This window comes from Salvia hispanica, chromosome 5 (genome assembly GCF_023119035.1).
Source record: "Salvia hispanica cultivar TCC Black 2014 chromosome 5, UniMelb_Shisp_WGS_1.0, whole genome shotgun sequence".
Taxonomy (NCBI): domain Eukaryota; kingdom Viridiplantae; phylum Streptophyta; class Magnoliopsida; order Lamiales; family Lamiaceae; genus Salvia; species Salvia hispanica.
The window spans coordinates 30,875,005-30,894,394 of record NC_062969.1 but is presented as its reverse complement, the minus strand read 5'-3'; the positions used below and the strand labels follow the sequence as shown (position 1 = coordinate 30,894,394).

The window sequence follows — 19,390 nt, the reverse complement described above, 5'->3', positions numbered from 1 at the left end:
TAACGCTTTTAGTGTAATAATGTATCTCGGGTATTATGATCACAACCATCTAATCTGAGGATCCAAGGGCTGAGATTTGCTTTGATTTTTGACAGAATTTGCCTTATGGACCATAGTGCGCTATATATATATATATATAGAAGCTATATATATATATGGGTGCGATCATATCATAACTCATATTTATGTGATAACCTAATAACCCTATCATTTTATGGGTCAAAAGTATCATTTTTACTAAAAATGATATTTATACACGATAAAATGATATTTTTTCAGCATACATAAAATGATACTTTTATTCCATAAAATAATATTCTGTTCCATTAAATGATACTTTTCATCCGTAGAATGAAGGTTATTAGGTTATAACCATAAATATGGGTTATCATATGATCACATCCCTATATATATATATATATATAGGGAGATGATCAAAACAAGTATGAGTTTAAATCCAGAAATGCAGCCCAAATCTTGGCCCTAAGATTAGATGATCTAATGGTCAATAATTTATAATATTGCTGTATAAGCGTTGTCACGTTGTCATTTTAAGAGGGGTTGTCATTTTAACACAAACATATATATATATATATAACTAATAACTAATATCAATTTTGTATGTTAAAAATATCAACACAAAGACATAAATTTATCAATCTTCTTGTGTTGATAAATTTATGTCTTTATGTTGATATTTAAAATTTACATGTTGTATTGATATAATTATATCTTTGTGTTGATAATTTTAATACTCTGAATTGAAAGTTATTAGTTATTACTGTAAATTAGTTAGCACACTAGTGCAACCCTATATATATATATAGAGAGAGTTCCATTATCCACAAATCCACTCTTAAAGACCGAACCACCGAACCCTATCAAATTAGGGCTTTTAGATCTAGTTTTTTATGGATAAGATACAGAAATTTATAAATTATTTTCGCCTTCATCACAAGCCTATTTTAATTCATCCGAAGGTAAATAAGTCATACTAATATGTTACGAAGATTTAACTTCGTCCAGAATATATTACTTCATTCTAGTAGGTTTTTACTTCATTCTAATAGGTTTTTACTTCATTCCAGGAGGTTTTTACTTCATTCCAGTACGTAAATGCCGTCGCGTGCCGTTCTTTCTCTCTACAATATCTATCACCACCGCCATGGCGCTAATATGGTTTAATAAACACATGGAATAATATAATAAATTATTGGAATGAAGTATGTGTAGAAGCATTTGAAGTCCTACTGGAATGAAGTAAAAATCTTATCCAATGAAGTAATAACGTTTCTGAATGAAGTAATAAACTTACTTGAATAAATTGCATATTTAAATGTTAATCAAGTAAAAACTCACGTCAATGAATTTGAATGAAGCATATGTTGAATCATTTCAAAACCTACTGGAAGCAAGTAAAAACATGTTGTAGTTTCAAGGTATTACGTACAGAATGAAGCAGAAAAAACTAGATCTAATGAAGCAGAAAAAAATTTCACAGCAAAGACATCTCATCAAAAAAACTAGATCTAATGGCCCAGATTTGGTCTCTAGTTCGGTCTTTAAAATTGGTTCGACATTGATCACAACTCTATATATATATATATATATATATATATTCTGGAGGTATAAGCTGGACGAAGTCCAGGAACAAGAGGTATAAGCTGGACGAAGTCCAGAGAGAAAAAAATATTAAAAAAAAAAAGAGAGAGAAAGAAAGGAGGTTAGAAGGAGAAATTCTCATAACCCGAAGCATCGGTGGTAGAAAATAACTTAGAGCGTTTGATCCTAACATCCCTGGTGAGGAATGAGTGATCGAGCGAATCCAACAACTGGTGAAGCTAAAGGCTATCTGGACAAACTGACAAGCCGACTAGGTGGAAGAAGGGAAGAGGAGGATTTGGAGAGTGTAGACTATTGGATTGACCTTAAACTTGTGGGGACAGATGCTTAAAAATCTGAACTAATTCATGCCTATGTGTTTTATTCTCTTAAGTGTTTGTTTCTTTTGTATGTCAATAGGATGTCTAGGTCTAGGAGTTTTTTTTTAGTATGCCGGTCAGGGAATAACCATGCATTGAAATTCGCCTTATTCTCTTTTTCTTGTCTTTATACTTGAGGACATGTATGGTTTAAGTGTGAGCAGTTTGATAAGGCTAATTTCATGCATTGGTTATAGGGATAAATTTTGTAATTTCCTGGGTCTAACAAGGTTTTATAAGCCAGGTGTGTAGAGAAATCGCCAGCCCCAGGAAGAAGACGAAGATTGCCTGGAGGAAGAAGCTGGCAGGAAAAGTGAGCGGAAGGGGGAGGAGTTACTAGACTGGGGAGCATCCGATCGGAGGGCAAAATGGGAATCACAGGAACAGTCTAGAAGCTCTATCCACTATAAATAAGAGCATGCGATCAACGTGAAATCATCTCTCTCATTCCATTCGGCTCTTAGCTTAGTTTTTCCACTTTTCTCTACACACGCTTGAGGGGATACATTCTAGGGAGTGCATTTTCAGATCTAGTTGTGGTGTAACACCGTCTCTGCGGAGGCGAAGATACAATCCTTTACTGTTTTTCGTTTTACATTCTGTATTTCCCCGAGTCTTTGTTGTTCGATGCTCGGTTATGCTTTGTTATTGTTTCGCTAGACACTTCGCATTTTGCTATGGATATTTCTATATTGGTTTCAGTTATGATATTGTCTTTTTATTTGTTTGCTTTGGTGGAGATTGTTGGTTGATTTGAGTTTGGAGTTTGAATTGCTTGGAGATTGTGGTTGATCAGTTAAATCTAGTTGAATTTGTGAATATCGGAGATGGAAATGGTGTTTTATTGTTGTGGATGGCTTGGATCCGGAGTGGATGAAGCATCCGACGTATAGATCTGTTCACATTTGCATGGTTATGATGTTTTGAATTCTATTTACTTGTTTGCCTCATCTAGTAGTCATAGATCTGTGCTAGTTTTAGTCGTTTTTTATGTCCATCAGTTTAATTTTGTTAGCCCCTGCTTTGATTTTTATTTGCTCTGTTTTTCATCGGTCGTGATAAAAATTAGAGAAGATGATGTCGTTGTTGGTTCGTCCTTAGGTTAGTTAATTTGCAGCTTTTTTCAGTCGTACTATGCCGTTTTGGGAAATGGTCCCCACGTTTCGCTTTTCGTCTGTCTAGGCTAGCTCAGTAAGTCGTTTACCCAATCAAGTAATCTTTTCAATTGCCTTTAGTCATTATGCATGTCCCTGCCTAGAGCTAGCTGTTAGAGTAGAATATTTCATTTACCCAATCTAGGAATTAAAGCTCAACCCCAAAAATTGCGTGGCACCAGCCAAAAATAGTTTCCAGGTCTTTGAACATGTTTTCTTACACATCTGTCTCTGTGGATTCGATCCCTGCTTCCATGTACTAATCTTTTTAGCTATAGCGGGTTGAGGGTTTTGAAGGGCGAAGGAATTGATTGTGTGCCCAACGACAAGTTACCCAAGATTCTCTGAGTTCCTAGACCCGGTGTCTAGTGGATTCTCTGGATCGGGAGATTTTATTTTAAACACATCTCGCTTACTCTTCGACCACTCTTCACATCCCCTCGGTAGGGAAAAGGTTTTACCCGCTTCATTGAGTTGGTAGGATCTTCTTTAGAGGGTTCTTTAGTTTCTTCTTTCACCTCTTCAATTTCCACCATAGGCTCTGGGTCCAGGAAAAATGGGTCAGCCATTCGAGGTAACGGTCCTCCCAAATCACTAGCTTGGATATCATCCTCTGCTTTGGCTTCCTCTTTTCTGGTATCTTCTTTCTGCTGGACCGGGTGGATGACATCCTCGCTTATCGACACAGGTGTCTCATCATTCACTTTCAACTTGGGTCCTTCATATGCTTTTCCAGACCTCAGGGTAATCTGGCTGATATTTTCCATGTCTGGTGGTTTTACCGAGGCTGGAATCATTCCTTCATTTCCACGCATATCGCTCAGGGAAGTCGCGATCTGAGATAATTGCTTCGACATCAGATCCATTGCAGCCTTGTGTTCCTGCTGAGCATCCTGAAGCTTGTAGACCACGTCATTGTTGGCCTGTAAGTTGTTCTGCATGTGTTGTTGAGAACTGACTAGGTCGTGAACCATCTCATCTAGATTCCTCTGGGGTCTGGAGTTCGGTTGACTGCCACTTGGCCCTTGATTGTGATTTGGTCCACTCCCCTGATTTGGACGGATATTTCCTTGAACTCCTTGATTATTGTGGTACTGATTACCGGGCCTTTGGTTCCCTTGGTAGTTGTTATTCCTCTGGTGTGGGGGTACATATGAGTTTCCTTGGTTATTTTGGTTCCTATTGTTCCAGTTGGACTGATTTCCTTGCCCTCCTTGATTCCAATTGAATTGTCCTTCTTTATTCCTCCCGGACCAGTTGGATTGGTTCCCTTGGCTTCCTTGATTCCAATTGCCCTGTCCTTTTTTTTTTTTTTTTTTTAAAAAACACCAAGCGGTGGAGGGTTCGTGGGTCCCTTATCCCTATATATCAGAAATCAGCTTGGTACAATACTTGGCTCCGCCCAAAAGTGACGTGCCGGAAAGGGGACAGTCAAGAGTAGTTCAGTGTCCAATCCACACACACGGGACGGACACCAGCCTATTCTCTTACTAAATAAACGAAGATGAGACAATAGAAAAAGCAAGATCAATCGCGCCTTCCATGCAGGTTGCTCACCGATCAGTCTCTTCACTCAAGTAGGGGACACCCATTTGTTCCAGACGGACGATTGCCTTTAGCAGCCTAGGTGTCGTGTACTCATCATAGCTACAAGGGGCTGCGAGCCCCTCGCCCTGTTTGGCAAGGTAAGTTGCTGCCTTGTTTCTTTTCCGGCACATGGGGTGGAAAGCGGTGTTACTCTCCTTTTGCATCGTGATGAGTCTAGCCATGTCGTGTCTAGACTGGGCCGGGCCGTAGCTGCTAGCTTTTACAAGAGGGATCACTTGTGGGTCATTGGTCTCAACCCAAATGTGATCTCCTAAGGCCTTAGCCTCGACGATGCCAAGGATAATCGTCTTAGCACTTGCCTCAAGAGCGGATTTTGCTGTCAACGGCGTGCTGAATGCTAGGAGGAGTTTCCTACGATGATCCCGGATGATCCCTCCTCCGCTTGCATGGCCCGTTGCTTCTAAGAATCTTCTCGTCGTGATGAGTTTGAGCCAGGGGTTATCCGGTGGATTCCATTTGACCGGGAGGGCCAGTTGGGCTGGCCGTCTGAGATTCGAATGCATCGCGTTCGGCCAGGGGATGCTCACATCATCCCTCTGTTTACGGTTGAGATTCCCACTATCCATAAGCTTCCGAATATGTATCTGGACTTGCCAAACTACATTCTGCGATCTGAACGGAGCTTCATTGTGTCGGCACCTGTTCCATTCCGCCCAGAGGAACCATAAGATGAGGTAGGGGATGGTTCGACAGAGGTGTGATTTCTCCATCTGTCCTGTGCGCTTTACCCAGCACTCCAGCCTATCCGGAATCGAAACCTCGTGTCTGATGGGATTCGTCACACCGGGAAACCATGTATCGAAATCCCGCCAAACCCTCATAGCGCCGAAGCCATTCACGAAAAGGTGTTGGGGGGATTCTATTCCCGGCCGCCAAGGACAGCAGTAGCATTTAGAGGCAAGTTCAATTTTCCTCCATTGGAGTTTCCTCAAGGGCCGGGATGATAGGCCGCTGCGATCTAATCGTCTGCCAGGCTGAGGCTAGAGTGAACTGCCCAGATTTGGAGAGGCTCCACCTCGGGGTATCTTGCTCGTCTTGGACAATGGGGGTGTCAATAATTTTCTCAATCACCTGCCGAGGCAAGCCGGCCTGGAAGTGGAGCAATTGTAGTTTGGGGAGGTTCCATTGGCCGTCCACCCAGAAGTCCGAGACCCGGGCTTGCGGGTTACCTCGGTCATCCATACATATTTCTCTAAGGGGCCGATCCCCGAGCCAAATATCATCCCAGAAGAGGATATTCCCCTTCCTCAGAACCCAGAGGATATGCGGATAGGCGACAGTCCAGGCCCTCGAGAGTCTGGGGCTGCTTCCACTCGAGGTGGAGAGGGCAAGGGGCGAGGTTCTCCTGCAGTATTTGCTATATATGTGTGTGGCCCAGAGTGAAGATTGCTCTCGGAATCTCCACCAGAGCTTCATATCAATTGCCCTGTCCTTCTTGATTCCTCTCGGTCCAGTTGGATTGGTTTCCTTCTGAATTAGGATTCTGTAGTTGGAGGTTTTGATTCCCATCAGACCATCTGAAGCATGGGATGTCTCTCCATGGAGCATCTTTAATTTTCACTGGTTCCAATTACTGCCTTGATTGTTCTAATTCCAATTTCCCACGGCATTCACTTGGGCTGGACAATCCATCCCTCCGTGAGAACCATAACAATTGTATCCATCCTCCGGACCTGATGACTACTTATCTTTTTCCATCGGGTCGGGTGAGTTGTTTTTTTCCAAGGCGGTCAGAATCGTTTTCTCTAGCTGCTCCATTTTAGCATCCATCCTTGCGTCCACTCGAGCATCCATTCTATCCTCACTTTGCAAAGTTACTGCATCCACACTTCCTCTTCTCAAGATGGTGTGAGGAGAATCGTATGCCTTCTTTGCATCAATTAATTTTCCTAGAATCTCTCGGGCTTCGCTCATCCTTCTCTTGGTGAAATTTCCTCCACTCGCGGTATTCATCAGGTCCTTAGACTCAGGCTTCGCTCCTTCATAGAACAGATAGAAGATCTCAGTGTCCACCATCCTGTGATTAGGGCAGGCATCGAGTAATCCTTTGAAAACGCGACCAATAATGGCTCATGGACTCATCATAATCTTGCTTACATTCCAAAATTTCCTTCTTGAGGGCATTGGTTTTGTTCGAAGGAAAGAAGTAGTCTTCTTGAAATCTCCCCAAGTGAGGATGGATTCTGATGGCAGCCTTAACAACCATGTGTTGGCCTCTCCTTTCAACGCAAATGGAATAGCGCATAGGCGATAATCCTCCTCTGTTGTGTCGTTGGGCCTCTTTTGAATACTGCAAAGCTTACTGAACTCATTGAGGAACTCGTAGGGGCACTCGTTCCTCGCCCAGAGAAATTATATAGAACGCCCAGCACGTTCGTTTTGATGTCGATCGCCTTTTGTCGCTGGGTAGTAACAATAGCCTGGGCAGGCTCGCCATCTAGATGGGAAGTGAGTGAGCCTATCTCCGTGTCATCGTCGACCGCGTTGGCCATGTCTTCAACGTTTTCCTCCTCTATTTCTGAGGTTGACTCTGGTTCACTCTTAACTGTCGAGGTCGGTTCCTCGTCACTCTCTGAACTCAGGTGAACTAGATCCCCTGTTGTAAGCCCCGATCTGGTGGTAACTGGGAATATGGTTTCCTTAACCTGCCAACTCGTCTGGGCGCTTCTCCAACCAGGTGAGTTGTTCCAGTGTCCGAACCTGGAGCTCTTGCTCATAAACTAAAAAAAGAAACAAAAGAAAACATAATAAGTAAACTATTTACACCAAAACATTCGCAAACACACAAATAACACCATCCCTCCCCGGCAACGACGCCATTTGAAGACTTATGAACGTGCAGTGCAGTTTTTCGTAAATCTCAATCTAACAGGTCCAGAAGATTCAACCAGATCTTAGGGTCTAGAAGATCATGAAACTATCAGATAGGGGTCGTTGGATGCACTCTATTTCTTCAAAAACCTCAACCCACTATACTACAACTAGCACAGGGAAGTAAAGGATCGATCCCACGAGGACGGACGTGTTACGAAACTGCATTTGGGATGTTTTGGAAAAGGGGGGGTTGGCTGCTGCCACGCAATTTTTGGGGTTGAGAACTTAAAACTAATGGGTCTGAGAGATTTAAAAATTACTTTACTCTACCTACTGGGTCTAGGAAACGAGAACGTACGGAACATGCATGACTTTGAGAAATGAAATATTTGAAACTTTTAAAACAACTGGAAATGACGGACTAGACAGACTTTCCTAATTTAGACAAACAAAGACAAAGCGAACAGTGGGGACCAATTTCCTTAAACGACCAGGGTCTGGAAAAACTGCAGAAAAGCAAAAGGACATGCAGAAAGTACTGACAAAAGGAGATCTGATTCTAACTACCAACAAACTTCATCTTCTTCATGAATCAAACGAGAATATCAGAAAGAACAGAGCATTTAACACCATAAAAACAGAGTAAACTTCAGATCTAAACATAAAACGAGAAATTAGAGCCGAAACTTAACAGATCTACGCTACTGGTCTAGCAGATGAAGAAATAGAAAGTAAACAGCCATAATCATGCAGAATGTAAATAGCAAATACCAGATCTACGAAACTCCAACTCAAATACACCACAATTCAACAGATCCAAACATCTCCATACGTAAATCCACAGCCTCCAACAATAAACCAACAGATCTCCGCTCCAAACATCCAACAATCAACAACAACAAAAGCGAAAAGCAAGATATAAACATCAACTCAGCGAGATCCAACAAAAACCAACATAAACTTCCATAATAATGAGAAATAGGTTCGAATCCAGTAGATCAAAGTCAGAAACCAAAGTTACGAAACTAAAAACCAACAGGTACTTAAAACGGAAAGCAAACTAAACAAAGCAAGGTAAATATTGTTTATTCGCCTTCACAAGGCGGTGTTACACGACAGCAAAATTATGAGAACCACAACGGCGGCCAGGAATCACCCCATCTCCAAGTGCGCAGCAAGTGAAACGAGTATTTGAAGTGTGAAAAACAGGACTGGAACAAGGAGCCTCCAAAAGTGAGCTAAGAGAGTGTGTGTAGAAGTGATGCCTTCTTCCTTAAGGTTGAGCTCTTTATATAGGTGAGGCTCTAATCCCTAGGCCATCATTTTGGTAATTTGACACTTGTACCCTTGAATAAGATGCTCTAAATATCTTCTCTTTGCTCCTTTCTGCTCCTGTCGCCAACTTCTAATCATCCCTGGTCCGAACGACGGCATCTGAATTTCACCTCAATCTCATCTCTTTTGCATCTGCCAGGTTAGGTAACAACAACTTTTAAGTCTGACAGATTTGTTACGCACCTAAACCCAGAAATATAGATTAGCCCCCCAAAAACACAGAATTTTCACCCAAAACCAATGCATGAAACGAGTCTTATCACATACCTAAAGAAGGATGCTCCTGATGAGCCATGTGTTAGCTGAATCCTATTTACTACAAATGACAAAGTCATGCACATCAGTAGTTTTTTACTTGCTACATACATCGTTCTAGTTCCTGTCACAAATCACTTCATCTTTGTTGCAAATTTTAAAAGTAGAACTTCCCAAGACAGTACATCCTTTTGAGTGTAGTCTGTTGTTGTGGTCATATGACTCTTGCCTTACTTATATGTTCAATTTTTGGAATATGCAATACATTGTGATTGATGAAGCTGATAGAAATCTTTGACTACAGTTTTGGCAGGTACCAAAAGCTTAATGATTTCTGATTTCTAATATTGGCATGTTTTTGCATTGTCTGTTTGTAGAGACAATATTTATAAACTTGATTGTGGATATAACATGATATTAGGTTCAACTTTGGTAACACTAACATGTTATTAATTGCATGGATGATATTTGTTGTTTAAAAAATATGTATTTCTTGTTCATATTTAAGTGTTGTTTCAGTCAAAGGTTTAGAGGAAAATATCAAAGATGATAATCTTTATCAAGGTAAGCTTATCCATAGTGTTTAACATCCAATTACATATGTTCTCTTATTATAGAAACACAAATGCATTGTCAAGTTTAGATATATAAAGTTTAAACGTACACATTATTATATGAATATGTGATATATATATCTCTTCAGATAGAGGTATCTGTACATGCACACTATCTCTTTTCAGATAATAGTATTATATCATCTTTCCTGAACATTTTTATTTTTGCATGATGTAACACTTTGTCTATTTCTAATAGCAGGCAATCAAACCAAGCTGGGAATGTGTAGACAGAGAAAATTTAATTATAATTTTGCCTTTGAAATTGGGAATACGTATCATTTGTAACTAAGCCGGTCAGAACAAGAAAGGAGATGACTTGACCTTTATCAAGACTGAATGCCAAAAAGTCTTAGATGATGGACTCACCACTTACTTTGTTTTCACGGTATAATGTTATTACCCTTTGCCTCTATTTACTGCATTAATATAGTTATTGGTTGGTTCTTGTTATTGAGAATTGTATATCATGATGGAGTCAACTCTTGTTCTTTTATGTGTTATTTTTCCACTACTCATTTTTTTATGTTGCTGGACCGAGACTAGAGATGAATGTCTAGTTTCTTTTGTCTTGTTTTGGACTTGTTTGAGTTGATGGAAGACTGCATTTTCTAGTATATGTTTTACTATGACTGTAAAAATTAGCCTTTTTGAGAGAAATGAAAATTTGTTGGTTCTGATTTTGGTCTATAGCAATTTATATGTATGCAGACCTTTCACGTATTATATATGTAATGGATATCAATTCTAGATTATTATTATAATTAGAGAAATCATTTATGGATGTCTTTAATATATTGGAGACGCTATGTAAAAGCGTCTTAAATGTATTTGGAGACGCTATTTAAAAGTGTCCTAAATGTATTTAAAAGCGTCCCAATTTTAAAAGCGTCCCGAATAAATTGGAGACTCAATTTTAAAAGCATCCCTAATGAATTCACGACGCTACTTGATAAGGCTAGTTTCATGCATTGATTTTAGGAGATTTTTTATACTAACCGGGCTGATAATGTGCGAAAACGTGGTAAATTTAAGTGTGCAGGAGCTAAAAAGTGTTGAAGCGGCAGAATGCATGAACAACTTGATCAACTTGGAAAATGAGCAAAAAATGGTCAAATCTGAAGACAAATTGATCAGTTGGAGACAAGCGGATCAAGAGGGCCTAGATGGGATGACCATGCTAGGCAACCATGCTGACCTGATCAAGCTGGATTAAGTAGATGGTGCAAGTTGATCAAGAGGAGCACTGAGCTGATCAAGCCACCATGAAGACATGAGTTGATCAAGCCACCTCATGAAGACATGAGCTGATCAAGCCACCACATAAAGATATGAGCTGCTCAAGTTGATCAAGAGGAATTCACACATGAAGAGGTATCTACTGGATCATCCTAAACTACTGCAAGGGTAAAATGGTCAAATCAGACGAGAAGATACCTTAGGGTTGAAGATTAAAGCCGCTCTATAAATAGAAGCTTTCCACAAGGAAAGAGAGGCTTAACGCTATCTTAGTTTAGGTAGGAAGCTTTCTTAGCTTAGTTTAGATACCACTTTCTTAGCTTAGCTCTGTAGTTCCGGCGGAGGAATTGACAACTCCGACATCGGGATTACATTTAGTTTCATGTCTTCAAGACTTTAGAGTAGATTTACGGTGTGTTGGTCGTTTTGACGATGGAATTGACGCCTCCATCTAAGAAACTCCTTAATACCTCACTTTGTAGTTAGATTTATTGGGTTCGACAAAGGAATTGACGACTCCGGCGTTGGACCTCGCTTATTTCCAATTTATTGAAGCTTTGGTTATTTCATTTCCTGTTTACATTTAATTTCATGTTTTCAATGCTTTAGTGTAGATTTACAGTGAGTTGGTCATTTCGACGGTGGAATTGACGCCTACATTTTAGAAGCTCCTTCACCACCTTGCTTTTTAGTTAGATTTAATGGGTTCGGCAAAGGAATTGACGTCTCCGGCGTTAGATCTCGCTTATTTCCAGTTTTATGAAGTTTTCATTTAATTTCATGTTTTCCATACTTTAATGCAGGTTTACAGTGTGTTGGTAGATTTGACGATGGAATTGACGCCTCTGACTCTTTCACTCCTCGCTTTCTAGTTAGATTTAATGGGTTCGACAGAGGAATTGACGACTCCGATGTTGGATCTTTGCTTTCTTTGCTGCTTTTGAGATGTTGTAGTTAGATCCCGAGTTTCATCGGAGGAATTGACAACTCCGCCGTTGGATCTCGGTTTATTTCTAGTTTTTATGGAGCTTTGGTTTATTTTCATGTTTTCAATATTTTAATGTAGATTACAGTGTCATGGCTATTTCAACGGTGAATTGATGCCCCCATCTTAGAAGCTTCTTCACACCATGCTTTCTAGTTAGATTTAATGGTTTCGGCAGAGGAATCGAAGACTCTGATGTTGGATCCTTGCTTTCTTTACCGCTTTGATTTATTTTCATGTTTCTTGGATGCTTTTCGCAATTGGTAATTTAGATGTTTAAATCCATTTAGCTTAGCTCTGTAGTCTCGGCGGAGGAATTGACAACTCTGACGCTGGGATTACACTTCATTCCATGCTCCCTTAGTTAGATTTAGTTTAAGCTCTCAACTCGGTTTTCATGCTTAAAACTCAAGTTTCCCACTCTAGTGTCTAGGTCCATACTCCAATGCTCAAGGCATGGTGGCTAACACCAACCCCGTGTCGTAGAAACAATCTCGAGTAGGTCCATGGTCTCTGAGGGTTCGACCCCTCTCTTGCCGCTTATACTTAGTAATATTTGTTGCAAAAGTGGGAAACTATAAATCTTGTTGAAAGGAGGGACACGTGCACACGACACACGTGCAAAACCCCTCACTTTCACTACTTAAAAGCGTCCTTGATTATATTTGGCACACTCCCACTAAGGACACTTTTTAAAGCGTCGGTAAGGACACTAATATTTACAACTTATATCATTACAATACACTAATACTGATGTGGAGCTCACTTTCTATTAACACTACTTACACTATTTTTTATCTTTCTCTTATTTTATCAATTATATAATAAAATTCATGTCAAGCACGAGTGCTTTTAATTTAGAGACGGAGAGAGAGAAATAAATGGTCCTTCATTTGACCAGGAGGGTGTTTGGAATTATCTGCAAATTCTATATTCCTTTTTTCTACTTAGAGTTCATTATTTGTACTCTGCCTATGTTTCTATACATATAAATTTATAATTTCTACCTGTCTGTAATAATGATAGTATAAAAGAAAATGTGTAAATCTTTGACTTCATGGCCATATATGCTTAAACATGTGATGCGACTGACCAAATATATATCTATTGCTACTTAACTAGTAGTAGTTCATATTGGTCGATAACACGATAGTGCCTTCATTCTATAATAAATGTCATATTTTCTTATTTTAATATCCTATAAAAATGTTACATTTTTTTTTAGAAAATATTCCTTCTCAAATATATATAAATATACTATTTTTTCTTTTTACCTAATACACAAAACAACATCTCCGAAAATTCTGTGTCATTCTTCAATTATGTCATTTATTATGGGACAAAGGAAGTATATTTTCATGTATATACAAAATATGTAATGATAATTTCACACAACATTTATGCTGGTTATGCATTTAGTTTTTTAATTTTAAGTAATATAAATTTCAGTCTGATTTCTTAAATTAAGGTCTGCGCAATATATAAAATAGAGCATGAACATGATGTGCTACAAACGGTGACTTTGCGAGAAAAATTCAGTCAATTCAGACAATTCATTTTCCAATTGAACTTATAATTCAACCTTAAAACGCTATTTTTATTTGATTTATAATTATTTTCATGTACTTCAGTTTCTTATATAAATTAGTTTCAGATATATTGATGTTATATTTTTGTGTAAAGGCATATTGTTTAAGAACATTTGTCAACAATTACTCGCTCTGTTCCATATAAATATATCATATTTTCTTTTACTTGCATCCAATAAAATTAGTCCATATCTATTTATAACAACATTTTTCTCCCACTCTTTTACTTTATCATTTATGAGCATCATCATTCACTATACAATTTCAACTACTTAGTCTCATTCTCTCTTACTGTACCAATTACGCATTAAACTCGTGCCACGAAAAATAGGTTCATTATTAGACGACAAGGGTTTTAATTAGAAATCAGTAAAGTAAGAGAGAAAATGAAGTGGGTAACGTATAAAAGAAATTAAATTTCCATTTTTGAAATAAGAACATTTTTTTTGGACATCATATAATGGCAAAATGTGATTATTTTTTATGAATGGAGAAGTATTTTTTTTATTTTAAAATAAAATTTACTTATATTATCAAATGCAAACTAATGTGTACTTCATTGAAATTTGGATGAAAATTACTTTATAGTGTTTTTACGGACATAATATATGAAATAATCTTAATATATAAATTTTTTAATTTGTACTCGTATTTATTTATTTGACCTGTTATCATTAACATTAAAGCTATTGAGATTATCTTTCATTTATTTATTTAATTTGACACAATTTATCATTTATATTAAAGTTATTGAGATTATCTTAGTTTGAGTGACCTTAATTAGTTATTGAAAAACACACAGCTCACCACTTACAACGTGAGACTGATTCTCAGTAAATCTGTCTTATTGTTTTTTATTCATTTTTTAAATTGTTTTCTAATAGTTTCTGTAGATACTAGATCCTTACAGAGCCAGAATTCTTTAGTAAAATGGAGAAAAATATACCTGAAGATAATTTAAATATTCATGAAGAGGCAATTAATGAAAGATTAATAAAAAAAATGTTATAGCAAATTATATTTATATATACGTAGTTAATTATGAGCAGGGGCATTTGCCCCATCTAGCGATAAGCTAGATCTTTGGTTTTGATTCACCATTTTCCCACGTGTCAGAAATTTTTTTTTAACTACACGTCGATTAAAAAATATTTAATATATTTTAATTCAATCATTATTGGGTAATTGCCATCTTGAAAGGATAATAGAGAACATTTTCGCCAAGTTCTGATCCATCTTATTATCATGTTTGAACTTAAAATATTAAATTTTAAAGTTTTATTTTTTTTTAAATGATCACATCTATGTACAGAACATAGTCTTTCATTTTTAAAATAATGTATAATTCAATAAAAAAAATATAGTACTCCTTATGTTCCACAAAGATTGTCTTGCTATAACCGGACATAAACTTTAAGAAATGTAATGAAAAGTGAGTTAAAAAAGTTAGTGGAATATGAGTTCAATTTTTATATATTAGTTTTATAATAAAATATGAATAGAAATGAGTTAGTACGACATGAAATTTATTACTAAAAATGATAAAAAAATAAAATTAGATAAATTTAGGTGGAAAAAATGAAAATGGAAAAACTGACTAAACTTTGAGGGACAGGATAGTTCCCATCTGAATATAAGAAGGAAAAATTTTAAATAAAAAAATGAGACAATGCTTATAAATGGAGTGCGGCGGTTATATAAACAAACGGAGTTATTGGTGTGTATTTCCAGCAAACAACAATGGTGGAGCTCAGTTTTATGCTGGGGATTTTAGGTATCAAATCACAACCCAAATTCATACTAACAACAAAACACAAATCTTGCAGGAGTATTAAAATTCTTTTTTTCATCTCTGTTTTTTTTTTTTTTTTTTTTTTTTTTTTTTTTTTTTTTTTTTTTTTTTTTTTTTTTCTCAGGTAACATCTCCGCATTTCTAATACTGCTTTCGCCTATGTAAGTTCAGTTTTCAATCTCGTAACATCAATTGAAATATCTTCAATTGAGGATTCCGATTCGTATTTTTTGCAGAGGAACATTCGCGAGGATAGTCAAAAAGCGATCGACGGAAGATTTCTCGAGCTTCCCATACATATGTATGGTGTTGAATGCATCGCTGTGGACTTACTACGGAATCATCAAACCAGATGCGTTGCTTGTAGCTACAGTCAATGGATCTGGCATCGTTATATCCACCGTCTACCTCTTTCTCTATCTCGCATTTGCTCCTCCTAAGATCAGGGTAAATTCAATTTTGTTATTTGATGTTTGGATTTTCGAGCTCTGCACACCAAATGTTTGATGAAATGCTTACTGAAACAAAAAATTACAATATCAATGAGTGGTTTTCAGGCGAGGACGGCGGCGATAGCGGCGGTGATGGATGTAGGGTTTGTGGTGGTGGCGATTTGGGTGAGTAGGTTTGAATTGGAGGGAGAATCAAGCATTAATTTCACTGGGTTTCTGTGTGCGTGTTTCAACATTCTTCGATACGCTTCGCCTTTGTCTATCATGGTATGAAAATTAGCTACTGTTTTACTCATTTTTCATATTTTTGCATAAGATCAAGTAAAAATAGTCTTTACTAACTACTTCATCTGTTTCGCTATCTGTTTCGCCATAGTTGAGTCATTTTATCATTTCTGGAAGTTTCTTTATAGTTGAGTCATTTCCATATTTGATAACTTTTTTCTCTATCTTACTTTACTCTCTCTTACTTTATTATCTCTACTTTATTCACTTTATACTTTATTCTTTCTGCATTTTCTTCTCCTTTACTTTTTTATCTATTTATTTAACACACCCAACATTTATTTCTAAAACTGCGTGTTTAAAAGTTCCGGCTCAGCTATAGCGAAACGGAGGGAGTACTATTTTATTGTGCAATCAAACATAAATATTTTATAACTTCATTTTTTCTAATCTAACGTGATCGAGACGTAAGATAAGGACAAATGTGATTGTGTAGTGCTGACAGAGATGAACTTTACAAAATTAGTTTATAGAGTTTAAAAGTAAGACTTTGCTTTCTCGCTTGCTTTTTCAATACGAATGTTTTTTGTTTTGTAATTTCTATGTCTTTTAAAAATAGACCTATTTAGGATTATTTTTTTTTTCTTTCTAAAAGTAGACTGATTCTATTTAAAAAAAAAAAATTCTCTAATAAGATGAATATAATTCTCCACTAACAATGCTCCAATGCTCCAATCACTTTTTCTTTTTATCTTTCTCTTATTTTACTAATTGTGTATTAAAACTCGTGTTCAAATATTGTCTATTTTTTAGAAACGGAGTGAGTATGAAAATATCTATTTTTGAACTTGATCATGTTCATTTTCGAATAGCTAACTTTTCTCAGTTACTTTCTTAGATGTCAACAGAAATTTCCATGTACCATTATAGGATAATAATACTCCTACTCCGGGATGTATTATAGTACCAAACTAGTTTTAAACACTAAACGTTAAACACGTCATTATAAAATAGCATGAAGTTCATTACAATTTTATTTGTAGATTATTATAGAAAATTCAAAGATTTAAAAATAATAACTTCATAACAATAGCGTCATCTTACGTAATTTAAAAATTATGAGTTTATTATAACTTTGTTATTAGTTCATTATAATGAACTTCATATTACTCCTTTCATCCCACAAGATTATGCACTCTTTCTTTTTAGTTCGTCCCACAATAATATGCATTTTTTAATTTTGGAAACTTTTTTTTCTCTAATGAGGTGAGACTCATTTTCTACTAACAATACTTGGAGTAATTACTTTTTCTCTCTACCTCTCTCTTACTTTGCCAATTTTACATTAAAATCCAGAGAAAGTATCTTATAATAATGTTATTCAATATTTAGCATTTAAGATTAGTTTGGTATTAATCCTACTCCTACATGTACTTAGTTTCTTCTCTAAAAAATAGGATAACATTTAACATAATAATAAAATCAAATGGAGTATACATACATAAGGGCTAGATCTGATCTGCAATAAAACTCCAATATATTTATTTATTTTTCAGAGACAAGTGGTGATAACAAAGAGTGTGGAATACATGCCACTCTTGCTTTCAATTTGCCTATGCGCCAATGGACTGACCTGGGCTACTTACGCGATGCTAGTTCGTGACATTTTTCTCCTTGTAAGTCTCTATTTTCTTCTTTATTTTACATTGCCATCTCAAATTACATTTCTTTCGGTTACATGCTTCCAAAAAAACTTAGATTATCCCACATTCATTGCTTATCGATTAATCATAGTATCTGACCCTAACTGTTTTAAAATATTATCCTTAACCTATGTTTCCAATTTACAATCTTAAATTTTTAAAAATTTTGATTTATCCAATGACGGAGTGATGAATCACTTGACCCAAATCATAGAGATTCTAAATGTAGTTTTATATTGAAAAATACAGTGATTTAGAGGCATTGAACTAGGAATGTTATTATCATTTGAAATTTAAGATTGTTTTTTTTTTTACTATTAAGAATTTTCTAATCAATTTGTTATAATGATCTTCGGTATAACTGTAATGCTTTTTTTAATCATTATTTATATTTATCTTATTTTGTATGCATATACATGACACGATAATTACAATAAATTAATTTATATAAACACATAATTGGTTTTCACATGAGGTAAAATTAAATAAAAAATTTAATTTAAATAATAAGTGATACAAAATAAATTAGATTGTGTCGAATTTATTGGAAATTTTAAGAAGTTATCTTAATATGAAGTAGTATTTAGTATTTTTTGACATTATAAAAGTATCAATTTAAATAAAGAATTTAACTATGAATAATTAGTCAATAGTTTGAAACTTGAATGTATATTTGCCTGGTGGGACATGTATTAATAATCCTAACTAATTTGCAATGATCAGAATAGTATTTGTTAAAACATTAAATACTCCCATTCTAGTATTTGTCTAAACATTAAATACTCCATCCATCTATGAAAAATAGTCTCATTTTGTCATTTTGAGATGTTAATATACTCCATTTCAAAAATGGAAACTTTCTCATATTTTATTTATTTTTTCTCATTCTCTCTTTTACTTTGTTTCCCTCCTCTCATACTTTATCCACTTTTTCTTCCTCTCCCTCTTACTTTACTAATTTATCATTAAAACTCGTGTCGTCCATGATTGAAATTTTTTTTTTGGATGAAGGGACTATAAATTATGAATGAGAATAAGGGATAGCATAAACACATTTTGTCAGAAAATTATTTTCTAAATACAATTTACAGTGAAGACACTCACTAATTATTGCTAGATTATGTAATACGTGACATAATCACGCTTTTCAATGTTGATATTTTTTTTAAATGAAAACTTTAAGTTGTGGATTTCTTTTAGTTTGAAAAATACTAAATTTTGGATACCAGTTGTGACTTACCCATTGATTATTAGCAAATAACAAAAATATTTGAGATAGATAATTTCGTTTGGCTCATTAACTTCACATTTTTTTTACTTCGGCGTAGTAGCACATAATATATCATACCTTCTCTATATGCAAATTGTGATTACAAAGAAAATATAGCATAATGTGTTGTACATAAATGAAGGTACCGCATAGCATGGGGTTTTTACTTGGAGTGTCACAGTTAGTACTCTATGCTATGTATAGAAAAGCAAAGTCATCAAATAATGCAATTGGAATTGGTGATTTGGAAGAGAGATGTGAACATCACCAACAACTCCTTGTTCCACATCAACATTGATTATTCATGTGTACTAAAATTTCATACTGTCCAAATATGGAGCAGCTAATTTCACTAGTGAACTTTTTATATTTA

The 19,390-nt window shown here is 36.0% G+C and overlaps 1 protein-coding gene across 2 annotated transcripts; it reads left to right on the top strand.

The window, feature by feature from the left end:
- Positions 1–15,252: 15,252 nt before the first annotated feature.
- Positions 15,253–19,390, top strand: LOC125187685 (bidirectional sugar transporter SWEET17-like). 2 transcript variants are annotated; one of them, XM_048084312.1, is made up of 6 exons: positions 15,253–15,349; positions 15,492–15,528; positions 15,604–15,814; positions 15,925–16,086; positions 17,601–17,720; positions 19,160–19,390. In XM_048084312.1, the coding sequence occupies exons 1-6, from the start codon at positions 15,316–15,318 to the stop codon at positions 19,313–19,315; spliced, it is 720 nt and encodes a 239-aa protein (XP_047940269.1). In that variant the 5' UTR covers positions 15,253–15,315; the 3' UTR covers positions 19,316–19,390. The 2 variants fall into 2 exon arrangements, with proteins under 2 accessions (XP_047940269.1, XP_047940270.1); XM_048084313.1 differs by having other exon boundaries at positions 15,297–15,349; positions 15,925–15,984.

What these genes read in the sequence shown, in the direction of transcription:
- LOC125187685 (XM_048084312.1), top strand. Translation starts at nt 15,316, where the DNA reads ATGGTGGAGCTCAGTTTTATGCTGGGGATTTTAG. An exon ending in CTTCGCCTTTGTCTATCATG is followed by an intron (nt 16,087 to 17,600) that starts GTATGAAAATTA and finishes TTTATTTTTCAG; the next exon opens with AGACAAGTGGTGATAACAAA. An exon ending in TTCGTGACATTTTTCTCCTT is followed by an intron (nt 17,721 to 19,159) that starts GTAAGTCTCTAT and finishes ACATAAATGAAG; the next exon opens with GTACCGCATAGCATGGGGTT.